Below are 20665 nucleotides of genomic sequence, written 5' to 3'. Positions count from 1 at the left end.
CAGGTATGCTTCCCTGTGCTGTGTGCTATTGGGCAAGGTCCCTAACTTATCTGATCCTCTGAGAATTCATCCTTAAAAAATTGAGCAAGTGTTCCCTCCCCTTCTATAGATCAAAGAGGTACCATAAGCAGTGTACCCCATGTTTGCAGCCAACAATTCTTAGTGCCCATTTTTCCTGCCTGGCCCACTTCCTTAATTTGTTTTGGTACCAAATGATATGCTAGGTGCTGAAAACCTGATAGCAACCGAAATGACCTAACTTCACTAAGCTGGGCATGGTGGTGCTACGCAAGAGGCTGAGGCAGGAGGATCACAAGTTTGAGGCTGGCCTGGGTATTTAGTGAGATCCTGTCTCAAAATAAAAAGTGTTGGGAGTGCAGCTCAGTGTAGAAGGGTTGCTTACCATGCATGAGCCCCTCGGTTCAATCCCCAGTGCTGCAGAAAAAAAAAAGCCAATAATTTTTGTGTTATCTATATTTAGTAGTTGATAATGTGACAAAGTCACAGAGTATTCGTTTACATAAAGATATGCTGTGATAACTCAGATGCCATCTCTGACAGCGTTGAGCTGAAAGAAGGGCCCCGTTATTTTCTCCTGCACACTGGCCAGGCCAGTATTAGTTTGCTTTTGATTAGATTTCAGTGTGACTTGCTAGTGACCTTCACAAGTGCATCTCCCAAATTCTGTCCCACAATCTCCTGAGGCAGCAGCAGAAGTGATAGGCAGGGCAGAGTTACAGTTAGGTCAACTGGTCCCTTCTTAGACTGGACCTCACAGTCCTCAGGTTGTCATTTGGGCTCTTGGTGCAAAGAAACATAACAGTGCACATAAATAGAGAGTGAGGTCCTCCCTGGCATCCTCAGACAGTTTCAGGACTGTTCCCCCCAGGATACGAAAATCTGTGGATCTCAAACCCCTTAGATGAAATAGCATGTGAATCACATGTAACCCAGGTGTGTCCTCCTGCGGACTTTGATTCATCTCTAGATTACCATAATACCAAATACAGTGTAAATGCTCTGTACATAATTATTACACTGAATTGTTTAGGGAATAATAAGCACAGACACATTTTTCCCCTGAATATTTCCCATCCATGGTTGGTTGAATCTGAGGACACAGAGTCCACAGATGCCAAGGGCCGACTATCATCAGGGAACTGGAGAGCACACGCCAGCCACCGACCCTGCAGAGCCCACGAAGCTTCACACACGGAGCTCAAGCCTGCGGTGCGACTGCTCGTGTTAGCCACACGTCGGGAGGCGGATGTCTAATGACCTCTGTGGTTCCTGAGTTATTGGGCTGATAAATGAAAGAAAGAAGGAAAATTTAGGAGAGGCATCCCCAGAAGCCAGGTAGAATTCCAAGGAAAATCTACACAAGACCAGCCAAATTTGTGCAAAGGAATGAAAATGGGAAGCAAGTGTTACGTCGAAGAGCTTTCCACCAGGTGTCTTACAAGGCAAGGCTGTCATCAGAAATGGGGACATTCAAGCCCTCATCTTCATCCTGGGCTCCCCTGCTCCCTAGACTGGATTGTTTCCCTGTGGGACACTCTGCATTGTTCCTGCCTTGTGTCCCCATAGGAGTAGCTACCTCCCCCACCGTACTTGGGATTGAACCCAGGGCCGGTCACATGCTGGGCAAGCTCTCTGCCGCTGAGCCTCATCCCCAGCCAAGAGCTACTTCTGTTGGGTTTCATGGGCTACCAGTCACTATGACTTTGGCCTACATTATTTTCTTTAGTCTTCACAGGGATTCTATGAGTTAAGTATTCTTATCATCATCATCATCATCCTCATTTTACAGATGGGGGATATCAAGGGCTGGAGAAATGAGGACGCTTGTTTCTTGCCCTTAAGTGAGTGATAGGTAGCATATGTTTAGGGGAAATTAATCCAGATGAATGTGATTTCCAAGGCATGATTGCTCCTATTTCCTTCTGCCTCTCCATATACTTTATACCCATTTGGAGGGCCAGGGTCATTATTCAGTATGTATTGAGCCTGTATAGTGGGCTAAGGCTGAGCACTGGGAGGCAAGATAGGCAAGCTTCCTGCCCTTGGTGTAGTGAGGTATAAGTCATTGCAAATCACAGCCAGCATTTAAAAGATAGTAAATATGGGGATGCCTCAAATATTGTTGTCTTAGTCTCTGTTCTGTTGCTATAACAAAATAATCAAGACTGGGTAATTTATTAGCAATAGAGGTTTAGTAGGCTCAGGATTCTGGAAACAGGGACATCCAAGAGCATGGCTCCAGCATCTTCTCAGGAGCTGGTGAGGGTCAGTGTAGTTTTATGAAACTGATGAGACTCTGCAGTGGTTTACAGTGGAAAAACATACTGTCATCAGAAGAGTTTGAAAGATCCTGACCAGGGAACGGTCATCCGTGTGGGGGTTCAGGTGATTTTGAAACAAGGTGGGGGGGTAAACCGTGAGGAACTGCAAAGGAGCTGTGAGCACAGCTGGAGCAGGGACCAGGCAGGGGGTCCTCCGGGCAGCGTCTCAGTGTTGGCTGCAAGGATGCCGTTTGGACCGAGACCTGAGGGAGCGTAGCAGGGTGACAGCAGTCAAGACACAGGACAAGGTGTGCCAGTCTGGGCAGGAAAGAGCAGGGGACAGTGCCCAGGAGCAGAGATGGAGTGGACAGGACTGCTGGACCACAACGCAGTATAGTTAAAAAATGCCGACAGAACGGGAGCAAATCCCAGTGCCTGGAAGTCACCGTCCTCGCCCTCTCCCAGGTAGCTTGACAACACACTGCCTGTGCAGTATCTCCGAGCTATTTACTGCCCTCTGGTCACCCTTCTTAAATACTTACTTCTGCGTCATGAAGACTTCGCCCGTCGGCTCTGGCTCACTGCGGCCACGTTTTCCGGTACCTGCGAGGACCTCTTGTCTGGCATGCCAGGCGTTCCTAGACCACCTGCCTCACGCTTGGCTCTTGCGGGTAGTAGCATGCCTGCCCCTGCCCATCAGCGACACCATCTCCTCTTCCTGGGCTACGACAACCAGAAGTGTTTCCAGACCCTGCCCGATGTTTCCTGGGGAGCGAATGAGAACCGCCGCTCTAACAGAAATTCTAGGCTAACGTGAGGGGACATCGCCGTGACTGAGAGTGTCCTGTGTCCCCTCTGTTGATCATGTCAGGATTTTTTTCATTTTTACTTGTTGTCAGTTGGGAAAGTTAGGTTTTATGTCTGAAGGCTCCTAATGAATTGCAACAAAAGAACTCTGTAAATGTCTGAGTGCTGTCAACCCTACAAGTGTGTGGAGGCTTCCTTGCAATATTCCTACCTCGCCAAGGTTAAGGATTAAAGCTGCTTATCTAATTGACTCCGTGCCTTTTCGTGTTTTATGCAGCAGTGGGCCTACGGCTGGTCAAGTCTCTGAGTATTCTTCCTTTCTTTTCTTTGTTTTCATTAGTGTTGATTGGTTTCCTCTGTTCTCCCACACACACCCAGTCCATCTTGTGACCAGTGGTTTATAATTCTATAACAAGAGCTGTTTGGAACAACTCTTTGATTTTCCCTAAGTTGATTTCCTGTCTGTGAATCTTCATATTTGGCTCATTTTCTAAACACATCATGTTTTTCCTGGTATTTGCTCCATTGAAGTAACTGCTTATTCTGAGTCAGGTTTTAGAAATATATCTCATTATTGTGTCGTGGTTGGCATTTCTTTCACAAACAGTCCTGTTGGAAAGAACCTTGTTCTTTAAACTTACAAGTTTATTCTCTGCTGTTTGGGAATAATCTTGCATAACTAATACTCTGTTAATTGTTGCACATAATGGTGACTTTTGATAGTTCAAGAGGTTCTCTTTAAAACTTCTTGAATGGAATTGTGGGTCTTATTAATCCTTTGAAATCTTTCCAGATTAAATCAGTTGTTCATTCAGCCAGTAATACATTAGGACAGCAGAATGCAGGGTCACGTTTTGTCCCTTACCTCTGTAGCATTTCTCCTTTGATTTTAACCCATCAGTGAGGCTGTCCCCAAACAGCTGATGCAGAACAGCTCCCTGGGTCTGCCTTGTCCTTGCTTCCCCTCCTCACAGGTATAGATGTGAGTCAGTGATGCTGAATGTTACTTGGATTCTTGTTTTTAGCTTCCTTCCCCTGAATGGGAATATAAGCTCTATCCCCAGCATACTGACTTGAATGGATTTTCTGAATTTTCAAATTTTCAAACCCTTATATGTGCCAGATACTGCTCAAAGATCTTTACCAATATTAACCCATTTCTGGATGGGTGATTATCCTTGCCTTTCCTTCACAAATATATTTTTTCTTTCTTCTTCCATTTCTTTTTTCTTACCAACTGCAACCCTATATCTTGACATATGCTTTTTAAAATTTTTCTGTTTATAGCCTCTGATTTTGTCTGTTATCTCTTACCGTGATTATCCTCCTGAGGTCAAAAGAAAGAATAGCTGTACTTTTAAAATTTTCCCCACTTCTAGAATGGGCACATACCACATTTTGTACACAGTGTGTTCCTGACAGTATGAGGAAGTCAAACGCAGGAAGGTGGGGACTCTGTTTACAGATTACACCCATTTTTTTTTCTTTTCAGTGACTTGTGTGCCCAACTCCGAGCTGTTCATTTGGGCTCATGCACTGTCTTGCTGTTGCCAATACATTAAAAAGAAAAGAAAACATTTACACATATCATAAAGTCATCATTGTGTGTATGCATGCGAGTCAGAGAGACACTAAGTGTTGTAGGATAAATATGATTATTTCCCGAAAGCAGCATCAACATGATTTTTACCTATTGCTAAAAAGGTTAATATTCTAAGTAATTTTTCTCTTTAATTCTGGATGGCTTCACACACTCAGGGTGAAAAACGGATAGGCACAGTTGTGTCCACACTAGGTGCGGCTTGGTGTCAGTGAGTCTCCCCGGCCTCGGCTTTGGCGCCCTGTCTTCTTTTCCGGAGGAAAGTGTCAGAGGCGAGTGGAGTTGTGCTGGCGGGACTTGGAAGGCCTCTGGGGAGGCCGTGCAGCGAGTGCCTCCTTTCTGCTCCTCGGGGGCAGGAGTTGATGGGCCAGGCAAGTTCTGCCGCTGCCCCACTCCACCCCACCGTCACTTTCTGTGGAGACCCAGCCCCCTGTCCAAATGCCATGTTTCTGGAATATCTACCTGGATGGGTGTCCCAGGATGTGGCAACCCGGGGAAGGGTTTAATTGCTTAACATCTGGAATTTTGTTGGCTGCCTTAGGACTACTTTTACTGTTGGTCTAAGTTTCCTTTTCTTCAACTTTCTTCTGTGGTATTTATGACTCAGAAGCGAAGGTGGCGTGTGTCTTCACTCTGGAATGCCCTGCTGTCTTTTCCTTTCATGCTTGTTTTTCTGGATGTGGCACACCCCACCCTACGTCCCCAGCAGCCCCAGGCCTCTGCCCAGCCCAAGCGCTCACAGGGCAGGCTTGGCCCCTGTGCCCTGAGGTGGGGCCACCTCTTTCGCTGGTGGAGGTCGGAGCCCAAGGAGCAGCTGATGAGCTGGCTCTTGCTCAGGAGAGATGGGTGTATATGATTTGGCCTTGAGCACTTTCTCAGGACTGGTTTTGACCAACTTTTGTGGTTCCTGTGGCAGAGATGCCACAACTGAAATTTTCATTTTTCTCTAGAAAAATAAAACATGCCACTTCTCATGGCTTAGGAAAACCATTGGATTGGTATTTTTGCAATTCTTGGTGTGTTATTTACTTTTGCAAAAACATACCATTTGTTGCCATGTAGGTAGCTGGTTGCTTTTTAAAAAAAGAATTTCCAATTTAGAAGTTCTGCAGATATTCCAGAAAATTGTTTTTTTATGTGTGTATGAGTGTTTTCAAACAGATACATGGAATATATACGGAATAAATATGAATTTATATATTTGAGTTACTGAAACTAAAATTACATAATACTTAATTGAAGTATTGATGAACCTTACTGAAGCTTTGACCCAATGTGAGACATCATATGGGGAAACCAAATTACTTTCTAAGGACTTAGCTAGTTTCTTAGCTGTTAATGATTTATAGCAATTGGAGAAGTACACAGAGACGTGAACTATAAATTTGTAATTTCTGCATTTTTCAAAGAATTGTTAGTACTTGAACTAACGCTTGGGAATACCTGATAGCTACTGTCAAAATAATTGCTTCCCTTAGAAATATATAGGTGACCAAGAAAATGAAAAGTTTCTTTGCAGCGTTGTTTTAATCGAGGATCTTTATACTGAGAGTGTGTGGTTGGTTTGGGACACTTCTGTGAAAACCATTTCCTGCTGATTAAACAACTGAGTTCCTCTCCCTCCTTCAGGTATTCACTTACAAGCAGAGCACAATCACCCAGCAGAAGGTGACGGCCATGCACCCCATGAACGAGGAGGGCGTGGACGACATGGCGGCCCTGACAGAGCTCCATGGAGGCTCCATCATGTACAACCTGTTCCAGCGATACAAGAGGAATCAGATCTATGTGAGTTCCACCTGCACTTCCCTTAGGAAGAAATTCCTTATGTCGAGTGACTATTTTTATTTGCAGGTATTTCTCACCTTTTGAGCCCCTCTGTTAATCTAAGTAAAACTGTTTTCAGAGGTTTTACCAAATTAGAAACTTGATTAATAAACCGTCTTCTCTGTGTGTTTATTGCCCAGATTTTCTCAGAGGGGATTTGGTTTCTGTCGAAAGGTCCTTTGCCCTCTTTCTTCTTGAGTGCTCACCCTGTCCCTGTTTTAAGTGACTAAGAAGTCACCTGGGGTCGTTTGACTTCCTCAGTCAAGGACTCTGGGGTAAATGTCGACTTGCAGAAAGGCTACCTGAGCTTAAGCTGCTTTCTTTTTTCCTTTACTTTTCTGTTCTTTTAGGTGTTTACTGCTTGTTCTGGCTCTGGAGCTCATCCTGGGGGATTTTTGCATTCAAGGGAATTCAGCTAAGTTGTGGGATTATCGTTCTGCTATTTTGAATGGAGAAATGTCCATGAAAAAGCTTACATGTACATTTTTCTTCCTAGTTTCATGAAATGTGACTAAACCTATATTTATAAAGTAATACGTAAAAATTACTTCTAATAACTTTTTGACATTAGAGATATTACGCTGCCTGTGAAGATTTATTGATTGAAGATTTATTCCTTTTTCCATCTGACTCTGCAATTCTTCATAGTAAACTGTCAATTTATATAATTTTTTAAAGTGCCAAATTTTAATACTTGAAAAATCCTTGACCTTCTATTAATGTTTTGGATTTATATGTAACTTTACCAATAGTTTGGGGATTCTTTTTTTTTTTTTTAATATTTTTTAGTTGGCAGTGGACCTTTATTTATTTACTCATTCATTCATTCATTCATTCATTCATTCATTTGTGGTGCTGAGGATCGAACCCAGTGCCTCACACATGCTAGGCAAGTGCTCTGCCACTGGGCCACAACCCAGCCCTAGTTTGGGGATTCTGATTAATAATAGTATTAGCCTTTGAAATGGCTAGTAGGTGTTAACTGAAACCCCAGGCTGCTGGCTACTCAGGACTCTCCAGTATGTCTGTCTCCCTTAGACTGGGGAGGAAGGGTTGGGACAGAGGAAGAACCAGGAATTTGTGGGTTTAATGCTTCATTTTCCTCAGCTAAAAAAAAAAAAAGTATGTTTATTTGCCTTTTTTTACATTATGAAAGTGTTAGTTTTGCCAGATTTACCTAATGTTTGCCAAATGTTTTCAAGCAGCCCGGTAAATTGTGTTGTAGTCCTCTGACTTGCTGAGCTTGCTTACCCTAAGTCTCTAGATTAAAATGGTTTCCATATGTTCTTCAGAAAAGGTAATGTTTATCCATGTTTATGTAAAAGTGGCCATATATTCTGCATTTTGCATGTGTTGGCAGAACGTGCATTTATTCTTTTGTTTCCCTCTCTAAAATCTCCTTACATGTGACCAGTGAATTAACTACCCGTAGAACACCCACTACTCAGGGTTCTGTTATTGCTGCGCTGTGCGGCTATTTTCATTATTAAATCCTCCACGCTGTCAGGTAACTACTTGCCAAGTTTCTTAAGGACTTCCTTTGCCTTCCTTGGGCCAAGGACACTGCCAGGCGCCTGGTAGTTGTGCAATAAACGTTTGTAAAATAAATGCCACACGTATTACAAAGAGCCTGTTCTAGTGGATACCAAGATGTGAAGCTAGATTTTGAGTTTTTTCGTTTGTAGTATATCTCTTATAAGCATTTTTAAACTCGTACCCTTTTGTCTTTACAGAAAAGGAAGTTCTTATTATTCTTTTCCAATAGGCAAGAAAATATAAGTCAATTAGAAGGGAAAACCTACCTAAGAGGTACAAAGGCAGAGCCTTTCCAAGTTTTTCTTCTTTTTCCCTTTTCATAATAATGTTGTTAAGTTTCATTGCTAAATTGGCCAACCAATCCTTTGAATAGGATCGTGGTCCTGTTTCAAGGGAAAACCACAGGATTTTTATGCATCCAATTTGCAGTTTAATTCAGTTTATTTTATATTTATATGTGTGTGTGTGTATGCGTCTCCCTTTTGAGATGTGGATAATTGTATTATTATCCATAGAGCAGCCCCCATGATTCTGCTATTACCACTGAGGGATGCAGTATCTGCCAGACTACTCAAATGGAAGTAAGACCACTACTGTCAGAAAAACTGCCATTTTTCTACCTTGAATTTTGGCTCTGAGAGCTACCTATCTATATCTTTAAAAGATTGTAGGGGGAGAAATGACTTGACGTTCACCAGAGGTATTGTATTCGTTTTCTGTTGCTGATGTAACACACGGCCATAAATGTACCAACTTAAAATAACCAGTTTATTTCCTTGCAGTTGTGTAGGTCAGAAGCCTGATGGGGGTTCTACACCCACTCAGGAGGTCCTAGGGGAGGATCACTTCCTGCTCCTCTGGTTGTGGGCAGAGGTCCTTGTTTCTTTGCCGATTGTCACCAGAGTGCTGTTCCCAGCATCTAGAAGCCAGTCACATTTCGTGGTTCCCTGATTTGGGATTTGAGTCCTTCTTGTAGCTTCATATCTCTCCTCCAGGGCTGGGGATGTAGCTCAGTTGGTAGAGTGTTTGCTTCACAAGCACAAGGCCCTGGGTTCAATCCCCAGCACCACACACACAAGAAATCTCTCCTGCTCTCTGCCTCTGTCTCCCCGCACCCCCACAGCCAAAAAGGGTTCCCGGCTGGGGACTCTTGGTCACACCATCTGGGTAGTCTCCCCATCTCAGGGTTTATAAGCACATCTTCATGCTTATTCACACCTGTAAGTCCCATTTCCATACCTGACTGGACCCTAGGGATGACTGTGAAGGTCTCTGGGGAGGAGCTGAAGTTTTGCCCCCATTATGAGAAGGGTTTCCTCTGGTGGCCCTGTGCTCACCACCCCTGCCAACTCGGATGTGGATCTCGCATCTTTCTTTGGCTTTCTGCTCTGAGCTGCCAGGCCACCCAGGTTGCTGGTGAGTGGAATCCTTCAGGTAGAGAGGTCCTTCTCTGCTAGGAAGGTCTTCAGCTTTTCTCCTTGGGGACCAGGCTTTTTGTCGAAGGACTTCATCAGAACTTAGTGAAATATTTCTTTTCCCCCTAGATTTCTGCATCTTCACTGGCGTGGTGTGAAAACTGATGAAAAGATAAGGCCTTTAGGCCAAGCAGATCAGAGTTGAGCCTTCCTTTTCTTCACCAGTCTCTTCAGTGCTACACGAATAATTTAATCTTCCAGAATATCTGCTTTTTTTTAATTTGTTGTTTTCCAGTCCCCCCTATCTGGCCAGGTTGTTTTAAAATAGGTGAACCCCTTGGAAACTTCTCTTCCTATCCAGCGTATTCCTCTCATATGAGTAAGTAAGTATTTAGAAAGCTCCCGCCTTAGCTTGGCCCTGCCTTCGGTGGGGCTTGGCAGAGGTATACGTTGGCCTAACCTCAAAGCCTGGAGTTTAACACAGAGACAAGACCATGGCCAGTGCCCAGTGCATGGTCTCGAACCATTGAAGAAAGTCTTTTGTTAAGTGAAACATCCGGGAGGGTGACGTACTCCTGGTTTTGACCTGGTCTGTGGGACCCCCAACCCTTACCTGGGCTCCTCGCTGTTGCTATGGGTATGCGCCTGCCCGGGCTGCAGTCTTCGTTGGCAGTGTGCTCCGCCTGGCTGGAGCCTTGCTGCTGGGGCTGGGCAACCCCAGTCTCCTGCCGGTGCTGTGTGGCCCCTGCCATGTAAGCCCTAGTGCCCACTCGCTTCCTGGACCTCCAGGTCCTTACCATCTGAGGCTCCTGCTCTCCATCCTCTAGTGGAGGCCTCTGCCCAGCACCAGGCTCCCAGCCACCATGGCTTCCACCCTAAACCTTCTGGCTGTGCACTTCTTGCCGTGGAAGGGGGAAGTGACCCGTCCCGGGAGAGGTTCTGATGAGAACACCGCTTTCCTTTTTCTTCCTACTACCTGATGGTGAGGACAAGTACCTATACTGTTAAGTTCCTAAGACTCCAGAAGAGAAGGGTTGGGTGAGCGTTTGTGGTACAAAGAGTAAGAGATGGGAAGAGAGAATCTATGGATGGGTCAGAAAGCCCGAACTTGCTGCAACAGGCTCTGTGGAGAGGGTGGTCTTTATAAAGGAAGTAGACATGTTGATCAGATCAAAAGGCTGGTGGGACCCTCTACGGGAAGATGGAGAGTTGATATTCTGGTGTGTAGACCTCACTAAATCCGAGGTTGCGCTTGCCTTGGATTCAGGTGTTTGCTGGGGAATGTTGAGAAATTAGATGGGATAGTCAGGCAGGGTTAGAAAACCATGATGCATTTATTCTCAGCCTGGAAGATCCTACCCCTGGAGGACATTTGGCTATGTTGGAAAACGTTTTCGGTTGTCACAGATGGGTCAGGGAAAACTAATGATATCTAGTGACTAGAGGCAGGGATGCTGCTCAGCATCCTCAGTGCACAGCACAGTCCCCTAAGGAGGGATCTGGCGCAGGTTGTCAGTAGCGCAGGCTGGGACCCTCCCACCATGAAATTAATCTGGAAAGTGTGGGATCGATGGTATGGCGACCGTAGCATTTTTGATAAAGGTTTTTGAAGGGAGAATTTCCCTGAGAAAAATTTGAGAAGAGTGGATAGGGAAGCGATAGGAGATGCCAATAGAAAGAGTGGGTTGGTTGGAGGAGCCAGTGAAGAAATGAGGGCGTTAGGCCAGCGGAGCAGCAGAAGTGAGAGAGAGCAGCCCTGAGAGGCCTGGGGAGGGACGGAGGCAGGACGGAGGCTCACCGTGCTGACCCAGCCTCGTGGAGGCCGGAGTGGAGACACGGTGCTGACAGGTCTGGCAGCTCCTTGGGAGGAGCAGGAGGGCGGCTGGGTTTTGGATGCCTCTCCTACTGTATTCTCTGGAGCCTGGATCTTCCCAAATTGTGTGCCCAGCATCTCAACAGCGTTGACACGAGCAGGCGAGGTTTCTAAGCCCTGTGTCCAGAGTGCAGGGACTGCCAGCTCCAGGGTGAGGCAGTTGTGTCTTCTGCCAAATGGAGGAGAAGCACATTCCCTCCATTACAGGGCGATCGCACGGAGGAGACGCCTCTCCCAACCACTCAGGAATGGCTGAAAACCACATCAGGGGAGCCGCGGGGAACCTGGAGCCCGCCTGCAATTGTGGAGCGGAGGAGGCTCCAGAGGAAGCCCGCCCGTGTTCTGCCCCGCCCTTCGGGTAGTTTGTGGGTCCTGCTGAACAAACGGCACAGGGATCAGAATCAAAGGAGCCCATTGGAAGAAGTGAGGCTGTCTCAAGAGACATGCTTTCGTAAGAACAAAAGATGGCTCACAGCTAATGTATTTTTAGGTGTCTCAAAAATATTCCTCTCTGGTTATGTGGCATTCCAGCCTGAATCTGTAAGTGTGTTTGATGTTGTTCCTGAATTAACTTTCAAGCCTGCTTCTGTGAAGCGAAACGTGCTAGGAGGCACCAGCCAGTTAAAGACCCCTGATTTTATTCACCTGCAGGGAGATCGCAGCTGTTTGCAGTGTGCAGACCAGCCGCGCTCTGCAGTGGGCAGTTTTCTCTTTGGGGGACAATGCAGAGCAAAACCTGTGTTTCATTTCCTCGAGTTGAGTCTTCCCAAAGTTGGCTATTGGGTTTGTTTCCATCCCTTTCCAAGGTGGTACCCGGCAGCAGCGTGCCCTTCGTAGACTCAGGATGGTCCCCGGTCAGATGGTCCGCACAGTCTTGATGTGTGACACGTACCAAGAACAGCTGAATATGGTGCAGTTTGCCAGGGGGTTCTTGGTTTGGGGCTTTTTTTTCTTTTTTCACATGAAATCAAGACTTACGTTGCCAAAAGATAATTACAGCCATCTGTTTGACTATATATATTTTCAAACTTTACCAAACATTTATGCTCTTTAGTGGCCACTTCCACATCAGCACATGATACTGGCAATTAGAAACTGTTTTTGTCTGTCTCCCCCCCACACCCCACCCCTCCGCCTGTCCTTTGGTTCGGATTCCTTTTAACAAGGAGAGGATTTGAGCCAGAATTCACTTGAGGGCTAGGGTTGTACCTCAATGGCGGAGCCCTTGCCTGGCCCAGGGGAAGCCCTGGATTTAGTTCCCACCACCCAAAAAACAAAACAAAACAAACAAAAGCTAACTAAATAAATCCTAGTTAGTCTTTAAAAAGAAAAGAAATTCATCAAATGAAGTGGAAGTGCCAGAACTTCTAAGAGCTGAACTTCAGGAGATATCTATTGTAATCTTGACTTCTTTTCAAGACACTTGCATACTTAACATTTTTAAGAATTCCTTGAAAATGTTTTTCATTGTGTATTTGGACCAAGACAAATAATTTTGTATTGTAGGGGGCAGTGTGCACTGAGCACTAGAACAGAATTAAAACATGAGCTTCTTAGGTGGATTGGTGGTCAGACCATGTGCCCCCCAATGTCTACACTGATTCAGCCCTGCTCAGATGCCATGCTCTGTACTGGGCTCCAAGGCTGCAGAACTATTTTTTGTTCACGATAATTGCTGAAAAATTGCCTAAATATAAGGCACTTAATTGATCGGTGAGGTCAGACACCAAGCTGTTGACAGCAGCTCAGGATGACTAGGAGTGTAATAAAAATTACTGGGAGCACAGAGATTGAGCATCAGAGTGAGAAAGGGGGTCAGGAAATGACTCCCAGACGAGGCATTAGTTGCGTGAATTTGCAGCACATATAGGGAATTTGCCAAGGAGGAGGGTGGCTGTCCTGGCAGCAGATTGGCATGTGATCAAAACAGCATGATGCATTGGTCTAGATTTATTTAAGACTGTGGAGAAAAGACCCCATGCCACTGGCTGGCAGGATGGCCACAAGCAGGCAAGGATGGGCTCTGTGTGCAAGTTAGCGAGGCCCAATGGACTCATGAAAATCTCAGAGGACAACTTCAGACGTGCATTTTTGAAAACCCTCTCTGGTGAGAGGTTGGCGATTGAGTGCAGGAGGCAGCAGATCTGGGAGGTGAGGTGACCAGTAAACCAGATGGGAATGACGATGTGTCAATCAGGGGAGTCGGGGTTGAAGTAGAATCCAAGTGTTCAGCGGGCTTTGGTGGGCACGGAGGCTGAATTTCCCTAGGATTACTGGTCTACCCATTTGGATAGATGCTGGTGCAGCAGGATGTGACTGTGTGGTGTTTGGAGAGCCTTGTCCATGTTGAGTTTGAGCCATCCTGGGGTGTCCAAGGGAGGACCTCCGGTAGACCACTCAGCACACAGATTTGTAACTTAAACTGAAGTTGCACTCAAGGTAAAGATTTAGAGAGTAAGTCATTGCCATACTGAGCTGGGATGGAGAAGGAAAGAGGGGAATGATAGGTGGGGAGTAAATCTGGATAATGATTCCCCTTCTTAACAATTCTCCCTTTAGGAGTCTGCATGACACAGCTTTAAATAATCAATTACCCCAGTGCATTTCAACCTACTTGATTTACACCCAGCGTTGCAGGACCAATGATGAAAAGCAGTTGTGATTTTATTTTCATTAGCAATAACAATAATAGATACCTCTGATTTATGTAGCACTTCCAAATAATAATCGAGTGGGGTAACCCAGGATGCCTTGTTGTTACTGATCAGAATCTTAGGCCCAGAGGGGTTTAGGACCAGAGAAGGCCGCTTCAGGACTGAGCATGTGTCCAGATGAGCAGGTCCTAGTTGGAACTGTGATGTCCCACCAATAGTATGGACCCCTTCATATCTACAAGCAGACTGCATCCGAGTCCCCTGGGTCATTACAGATTTCCTTACTTTTACTTGATTTTTAAAAATATGGTATATTCAGGGCATGGTGGCACACTCCTGTAATCCCAGCGACTTGGCAGGCTGAGGCAGGAGGATTGCAGGTTCAAAGCCAGCCTCAGCAATTTAGAGAGGCCCTAAGCAACCTGGCAAGACTGTGCCTCAAAATAAAAAAAATAAGAGGAATGGGGATGTTATCTCAGTGGTTAAGTACCCCTGGGTTCAAACCCTGGTACCAAAAAAAAAAAAAAAAAAAGGTGGGGGGTGGGGTTGTATATATTTGAGATATATAGCATGAGTTTTGATACATAGACACATAATGCAGTCAAATTCTACTTTTTTTTTCTTTTTTTTAGTGGGGGTTAGATATAAGGTCTTATGCCTGGTACATTTTGGGCTGAAGAAACAGTTTCTTCCAACATTTTTAAGCAATATGTGCTGCAGCTGTTCCAAATTATTAAAATGGGCAAGGAAATGTATTTTTTGGTGAGGTGTGTGGAACGTTTCTGACTAGAAAATTTTCTGTGTGCTTCAAAATAGGATGTACTTTCTATTTCTGAATAGCCATTAAAGAGACCAGGCTATTTATTCTTTGTGGAATTTGGAATCCAACATGAGGAAGCTGGTACCTGGCCCTGCCTCATGTTTGGGGGTGGCATGTGTTCATAGTCTTAAGCTGCATCAAGTCGTCATGGCCATTTTTGGAGCAGTAATAATACCCCATATAGAATGTGAACAGATAGAAGTATGCAACAAATGCCACCCCACAGCTCTCAGGACTTCCTGTGACATTCTCTTTTCTTTACTCGATCCTCTGCACAAGGCTGTTCTTGCTCCAGCTGCCATTTTTATTTATGTTGCATGTTGGACTTTCCTCTGAAACACACAGCCTTTGTTTTAGTGAGACAATCAGATGAGGTGGTATGTTTAAGACAGGGGTGGGGGCGGTGGTGTCCTTGGCCATACTTACTTTTGCCAACGAACCTCTGAGGTTTCAAGTACTGTAATTTGTCTTTCTTTGAAAAGACCTTTGTGAACTCTTGCCGTGACTGCCATTTCATGTTACACCTCTGTCTTAGCAGATATCGAAGTGCCCTGTGGCACGTACATGGGCAGACAGTGAAGGCTCAATAGTAAAGAACCTTTGATGGACTGAAGCCCCTGCCCCCTTAGATAACTTGTTACAAGAATATAGTCATGTGTCATTTAACAGCTGGGATAGCATTCTGGGAAATGCACCCTTAGGCAATTTTGTGGTCATATTAACATAGTAGAGTGTGCTCACATAAACCAAGTTGGCTGTGATATCACTGTGAATTATAGTTGTATGGGGCCACTGTTGTATGCAGCCCATCCTTTGACCAAAACATCATTGTGTAGTGCATGACTGATGCATTAGTACCTGTGCTGTTATTATCCGTCTTTTTGGAGGTTGGACTGAGGGAGCAAGACTGGGAATCATGGAGAATGGAGACTTTGTAGAAATTGAGTCAAAGGTGAGGCCCTGAACAGGGCAGGTATCATAGATGGCAGGAGGGAGGATGGATCCTAGACATAATTAGAAGTGGAGTGTCCAGGACATGGAGACCCTGGGACTGGGCAGCATGCTGTGCATGACTGAAGGCAGTCGCTATACATCCACAAGGTGGCACTCTGTCAAAATCAGTGTCCCCGTCCTCGCTGTCACTCATCTTCCCCGAGACTACAGAATCTTACTGCCCCCTTGTTCCTGCCAGAAGAGCAGGAGCCTCTGCCTGCTCACACCAGGATTGTGTCAGAGCAGCTGAGGGCTGGATAGTGGGCAGCCCTCTTGGCCAGGGGATTATGACATGTCAGTTCAAGCTGTTTGGGAAACATGTATCTTAATTGTCATTTAAATCTGTGACAAGGAAGGAATTTCTAGATCCTCAGACCTTTGGAGCAATGACATAATGTTGTCAGTGACATAGTAAAATAGTAAAACTGACGCATTTATGTGCAAGAGCCTTGTTTACCCTTGGTACTAGATGGGGCACTGAAAGGGAGGCTTTGTTTTTTTTTTTGGGGGGGGGGGCAGGGCAAACCCAGGGTCCTGTGAATACCAGGCAAACACTCCACCACTGAGCTGAACCTCCAGCCCAGCACTTAATTGTTAATGAGACAAGGTTTCCTATAATCTTTGAAAGGAAAATAAAAAATCAAATTTTCTCTCCATAACCAGCCAGATACACATTTTATGTTTTCCTTACTTTTTTTTTAAATTTAAGGAGGAGAGGTTAGATCATTGAAGTTTGTCTCAAACTCTGATGTCTCTGTTCGTATGTGGGAGTCCACTCGTTAAATTTACAGTCATCCATGACAAAATGCTTTTATTAATTATTTGAGCTCTGGTGAAGCTACTTCCCCCCTGAAAATCTAAATGTCTTTTGTCCTCTCCCTTGCTGAGGTGTGTGATTTGTCACTATAGCATGTTGCTTCTCACTTTGGTTTAAAATTTGAAGGCACATACTCTGATACTTCATTAAGATTAGATTAAGATTAGGGACCATAATGTTTGCAAAGAAGCCTGTGCTTCTTTGCAAATCTAACTTTGCAGTTAGGTTTGTTTTTCCTCTTTTAAGAGAAGAAAAGTTTTGATTGTAGCAAAATAATCATTACATAAAATTTACTGTCTTCCAGATTGTTCTGCGTGCACTTCAGGAGTGCTTACGTGCATTCACATCATTGTGCAGCATCCTGGGACTCTTTACCCTGCAAAACTGAAACTGTTCTCATTAACGCCCCAATCCTGCCTAGGATATTTTCTTCTCTTTCCTTGTTTAGAGTATTAAATATGGCCTAAACTGCCAGTTTAGGTACTTTTGTCAGGTATCTTTCCCTTTACTCACAATATGAATGTTGGATTCACAACCACAGAATAGAGAGGACCACACAGTGGCACCTACAGTTGCAGAGAGGGTCATGTTGGGATGTTGCCATTTACCGTAAGTGCTTGGTCTTTAAAAATCAGGTGCAGCTGTTATTTCATACTTACGTGGAGAAGTGTCCCAAACATTTTTAGGGTGGGAGAATTCAGTTCGTGATCTGGATTAAAGCTATACAAGCAGATCATGGGGCATGAAGGACTGTCAGTACTTGAGAGCAGGCAGCTTCTAAAGTACTGAAACTTTTTTAGGTATAACTTACTTTGAAAGATGAAAAGTTGGTTTTTTATTTTTCTGTTTGTTTGCGATGCTGGGGATGGAACCCAGCGCCTCTTTCACACCAGGCAAGGGCTCCACCATTGAGCTACATCCCCAGTCCTAGCAGGGAATGTGTCAAAATGCAGATCATCTTGGAATTTTTCTTTTCATTGGATGTATTATCTGGTATCTAAATGAAAAGTTAAACCACAGGTTGGGTAGGTATCTTCCGTTAAGTTTTGAAGTTAGCTTGTCTTTTGTCTGTGAAGATTTCACCTTTAGCCATCCTTTTGACAGGGCCTGCCTGAGGAGGAGAAGCCTTCTCCCTTTTATTCCGCAGGGGATTTGGAGACACTCTCAACCTGCAGGGTTGAGAAGGAGCAGGCTGAGCCACAAAGCAGGTGGAAGCCCAGTGAAGATTTCAGAGGAGATTAGAAGATAACCTCACTTGCAGTGGACTGAGAGTCTGAGTGAGGAAAAGTCCTCAAAACAATGTTTAATCAACCACACGAACCTGGGTTTAAGGACACGAGGGTGCATGCTGTACCCCTCCGAAGTTTTCCATCACAGTGGGCAAAATTGAGGCTTTTTTCCATAAAGTGGTTAAAGTCAGCCAGCAAGATCAGCCTGGAGCTTTTCACTTCATGCTGGCGCGTGATAAGCAAGCACCACGCTTTCTTCACCGTAACTCAGCTGACTGCTGAGCAGCGCATCTTCACCTTCTCATGAGCTCGGTGTTGGAGCTCAGTGTGGTTTTAGAAAGCACACACCTCCAACAGAGCCATGGTGGCCACTGACCATGAACCGCGTCTTGCTGTGACTACACTGACCCCGTTGGGTTTTGTCCTTCACCCCCACAGCAGGTGCTTTTTCTAACCCATTTTTTATCGGTGCATGATAATCATACATGGTGATGGGATTTGTTGTTACGTATTCATTCAAGCGTACAGTGTAACCGTGTAGCTGACCAGTGTCACTCCCCAGCACTTCGCCCCTCCCTCTGGCCTCGCTCCCCTTGGTCCTTTTCCTGCACTGCTCTCCCTTGGGCTTTCATGAGCCCCACCCCCAGGCGAGCCATTGGAGGCCCCTGGTGGAAGTGTTCTGTCCCCTGGCACGAGTGGTTCCTTCCCTCCTGAAACATGGTGGCTCCGTAGAACAGCCTTCAGATGTGTCAAATGGTTTTTCTGAGTCACAGGCCAGCTGCAGTTGGTGGCACTAGTGCTGCGTGGCAGTGACCGGGTCAGCAGGGGAAAGTGTGATGATGCTCTAAGAGGATCCGAGAGGTGGGCCACTTCTCTGCGGATGTTGTGGGCTGCCTTCACACGGAACGGCTGCTGCCGAGAATACCCAGCTTCCTTTGGCCTCCGGAAGCACTGGACTGGGTGGGAAAGGCAGGCAGGACCTTGACTTGCAGGCTGTGTGGGTCTAATTGGCACAGCTGCCACATTTCCAGCCTGAGACGTTGAACTCTCTTCCTGGGCAAGGGGCAGTGTATTACTGCAAAACAGAAACAGCCGTAAGATCATCTTGGGAATTGTTTCTTCACCTGTACTAAATGACAAGCTTACTGCCATTGCACGTCCTGCCCTACAGAAAACCATGTCACCCACACTGTCAGAAGGAGCGATAACCTAAAGGACGCTGGTTGGTGAGGCTCCCCAACCATGAAGGGGTAACATGGCTGTGGGATTCTAGCGGAAATGAGCATTCTCTCAAAGAAAGCTTATGTTAATGACTAGAATTATTGATTGTTTTATGGGTAAATCAGTGCATTAAGAAAAAAGGGCTCAGGCAAAGAGCATGGTGGCACATGCCTGTAATTCTAGGAGCTCTGGAGGCTGGAGGATCCCAAGTTCAAAGCCAGCCTCAGCAACTTAGTGAAGCCCTAAGCAACTTAGACCCTGTCTCAAAATAAAAAATAAAAGAGAGGCTGGGGATGTGGCTCAGTGGTAAAGCACCCCTGGTGGGTTAGATCCCCAGTACCAAAGAAAACGGGAGGATTTGGTTCAGCATTTTACAATACTCATACAAATATGTTAGGCACAAGAGGTGCAGAATATCTAAGGTAAATGTGTATCTTTTTTAAAGAAAGGTTCATTAATGGCTGGGCGCAATGGCACATGCCTATAATCCCAGCAGCTCAGGAGGCTAAGGCAGGAGGATCATGAGTTCAAAGCCAGCCTTAGCAGAAGTGAGATGCTGAGCAACTCAGTGAGACCCTGTCTCTAGATAAAATACAAAATAGGGCTGGGGATGTGGCTGAGTAGTCGAGTGCCGCTCAGTTCAATCCCTGGTACCAAAAAAAAAAAAAAAAGATTTATTAATGGTAAGTGTACACCCTAATACTAAATTAAATTAAATGTAACAATTAATGTAAAATTAGTCATCTTATTTCTGTTTATTTTTGCAGTCTTGGGGATTGAACCGAGGGCCAGGTGCATGCTAGAAATGAATCACTATGCAATCCAGAGACATTTAGTACTCACTGTGCTGTGCAACCAAAGTCTCTGTCGTTCCGAACTGTTTTCCTCTCCCTGGATGGAAACCCTCTCCGTTCAGCAGTCCTCCCTGCTCCTCCCTCTCCCATCCTTAGCAATCACCACTCCTGCTGTGACTTTGGCTTCCTTAATGTGGTGTAATATTTTCAAGTCTCACTCACATTGTCTCTGCGCTTTTCCCTTTTTCTGGAGGACTAATATTCCGTTGTTTGGACGCGCCACATCCTGCGTCTCCACTGAGCTCGTGATGGGTGTCTGGGCTGTTTCCTCCTCTTGGCTGTCATGACGGGTGCTGCTGCGAATGGGGTGCCCAAATCATTCTTGGAGGATCTGCTTTCAATTCTTCTTTTTTATAAGCCTGTGAGTGGAATTGCTATGGTAATATCATTTGTTTTTTAACTTTTTTTGGTTCAAATTATTTCCAAAATATAGACTGTCTTATATTTGAAAAGTTATATAGAACATACAATTCTTCAGTTGATGTTCCTGGCAGTTACTATGACTATAAATTACTACAAATTGTTAAAATATGGTTTTCAGCATATTTGGACTTTCTGTCTAGCTTTTTTTTTTTTTTTTTTTTTTTTTTTTTTTTTTTTTTTTTTGCTTTTCTCTATTGATTTGCTATACTTTAAAGATGTATTAAGAGAAGGCTCAGTAATTAGGTTGGTTGGATTTAAATATCTCTACCACTTAGTGGCTCTGTGATCGTGACTGCAAAATTTTCTCCCTGTGT

The 20665-nt window shown here is 45.0% G+C and overlaps 1 protein-coding gene and 1 non-coding gene across 2 annotated transcripts in view; both read left to right on the top strand.

Moving 5' to 3' along the window:
- Positions 1 to 20665, top strand: part of Myo10 (myosin X) — a 204935-nt gene that overhangs the window by 75011 nt on the left and 109259 nt on the right. The window contains exon 3 of the mRNA XM_047555005.1: positions 6319 to 6477. Coding sequence (XP_047410961.1) covers positions 6319 to 6477 — 159 coding nt within the window. The remainder of the gene's footprint in view (positions 1 to 6318; positions 6478 to 20665) is intronic.
- Trnav-cac (transfer RNA valine (anticodon CAC)) lies at positions 9052 to 9125 on the top strand. The gene has a single exon. It is a non-coding gene; the product is annotated as a tRNA-Val (tRNA).

Source organism: Sciurus carolinensis, chromosome 6 (genome assembly GCF_902686445.1).
Source record: "Sciurus carolinensis chromosome 6, mSciCar1.2, whole genome shotgun sequence".
NCBI lineage: Eukaryota > Metazoa > Chordata > Mammalia > Rodentia > Sciuridae > Sciurus > Sciurus carolinensis.
This window is presented reverse-complemented; position numbering and strand designations above follow the sequence as displayed.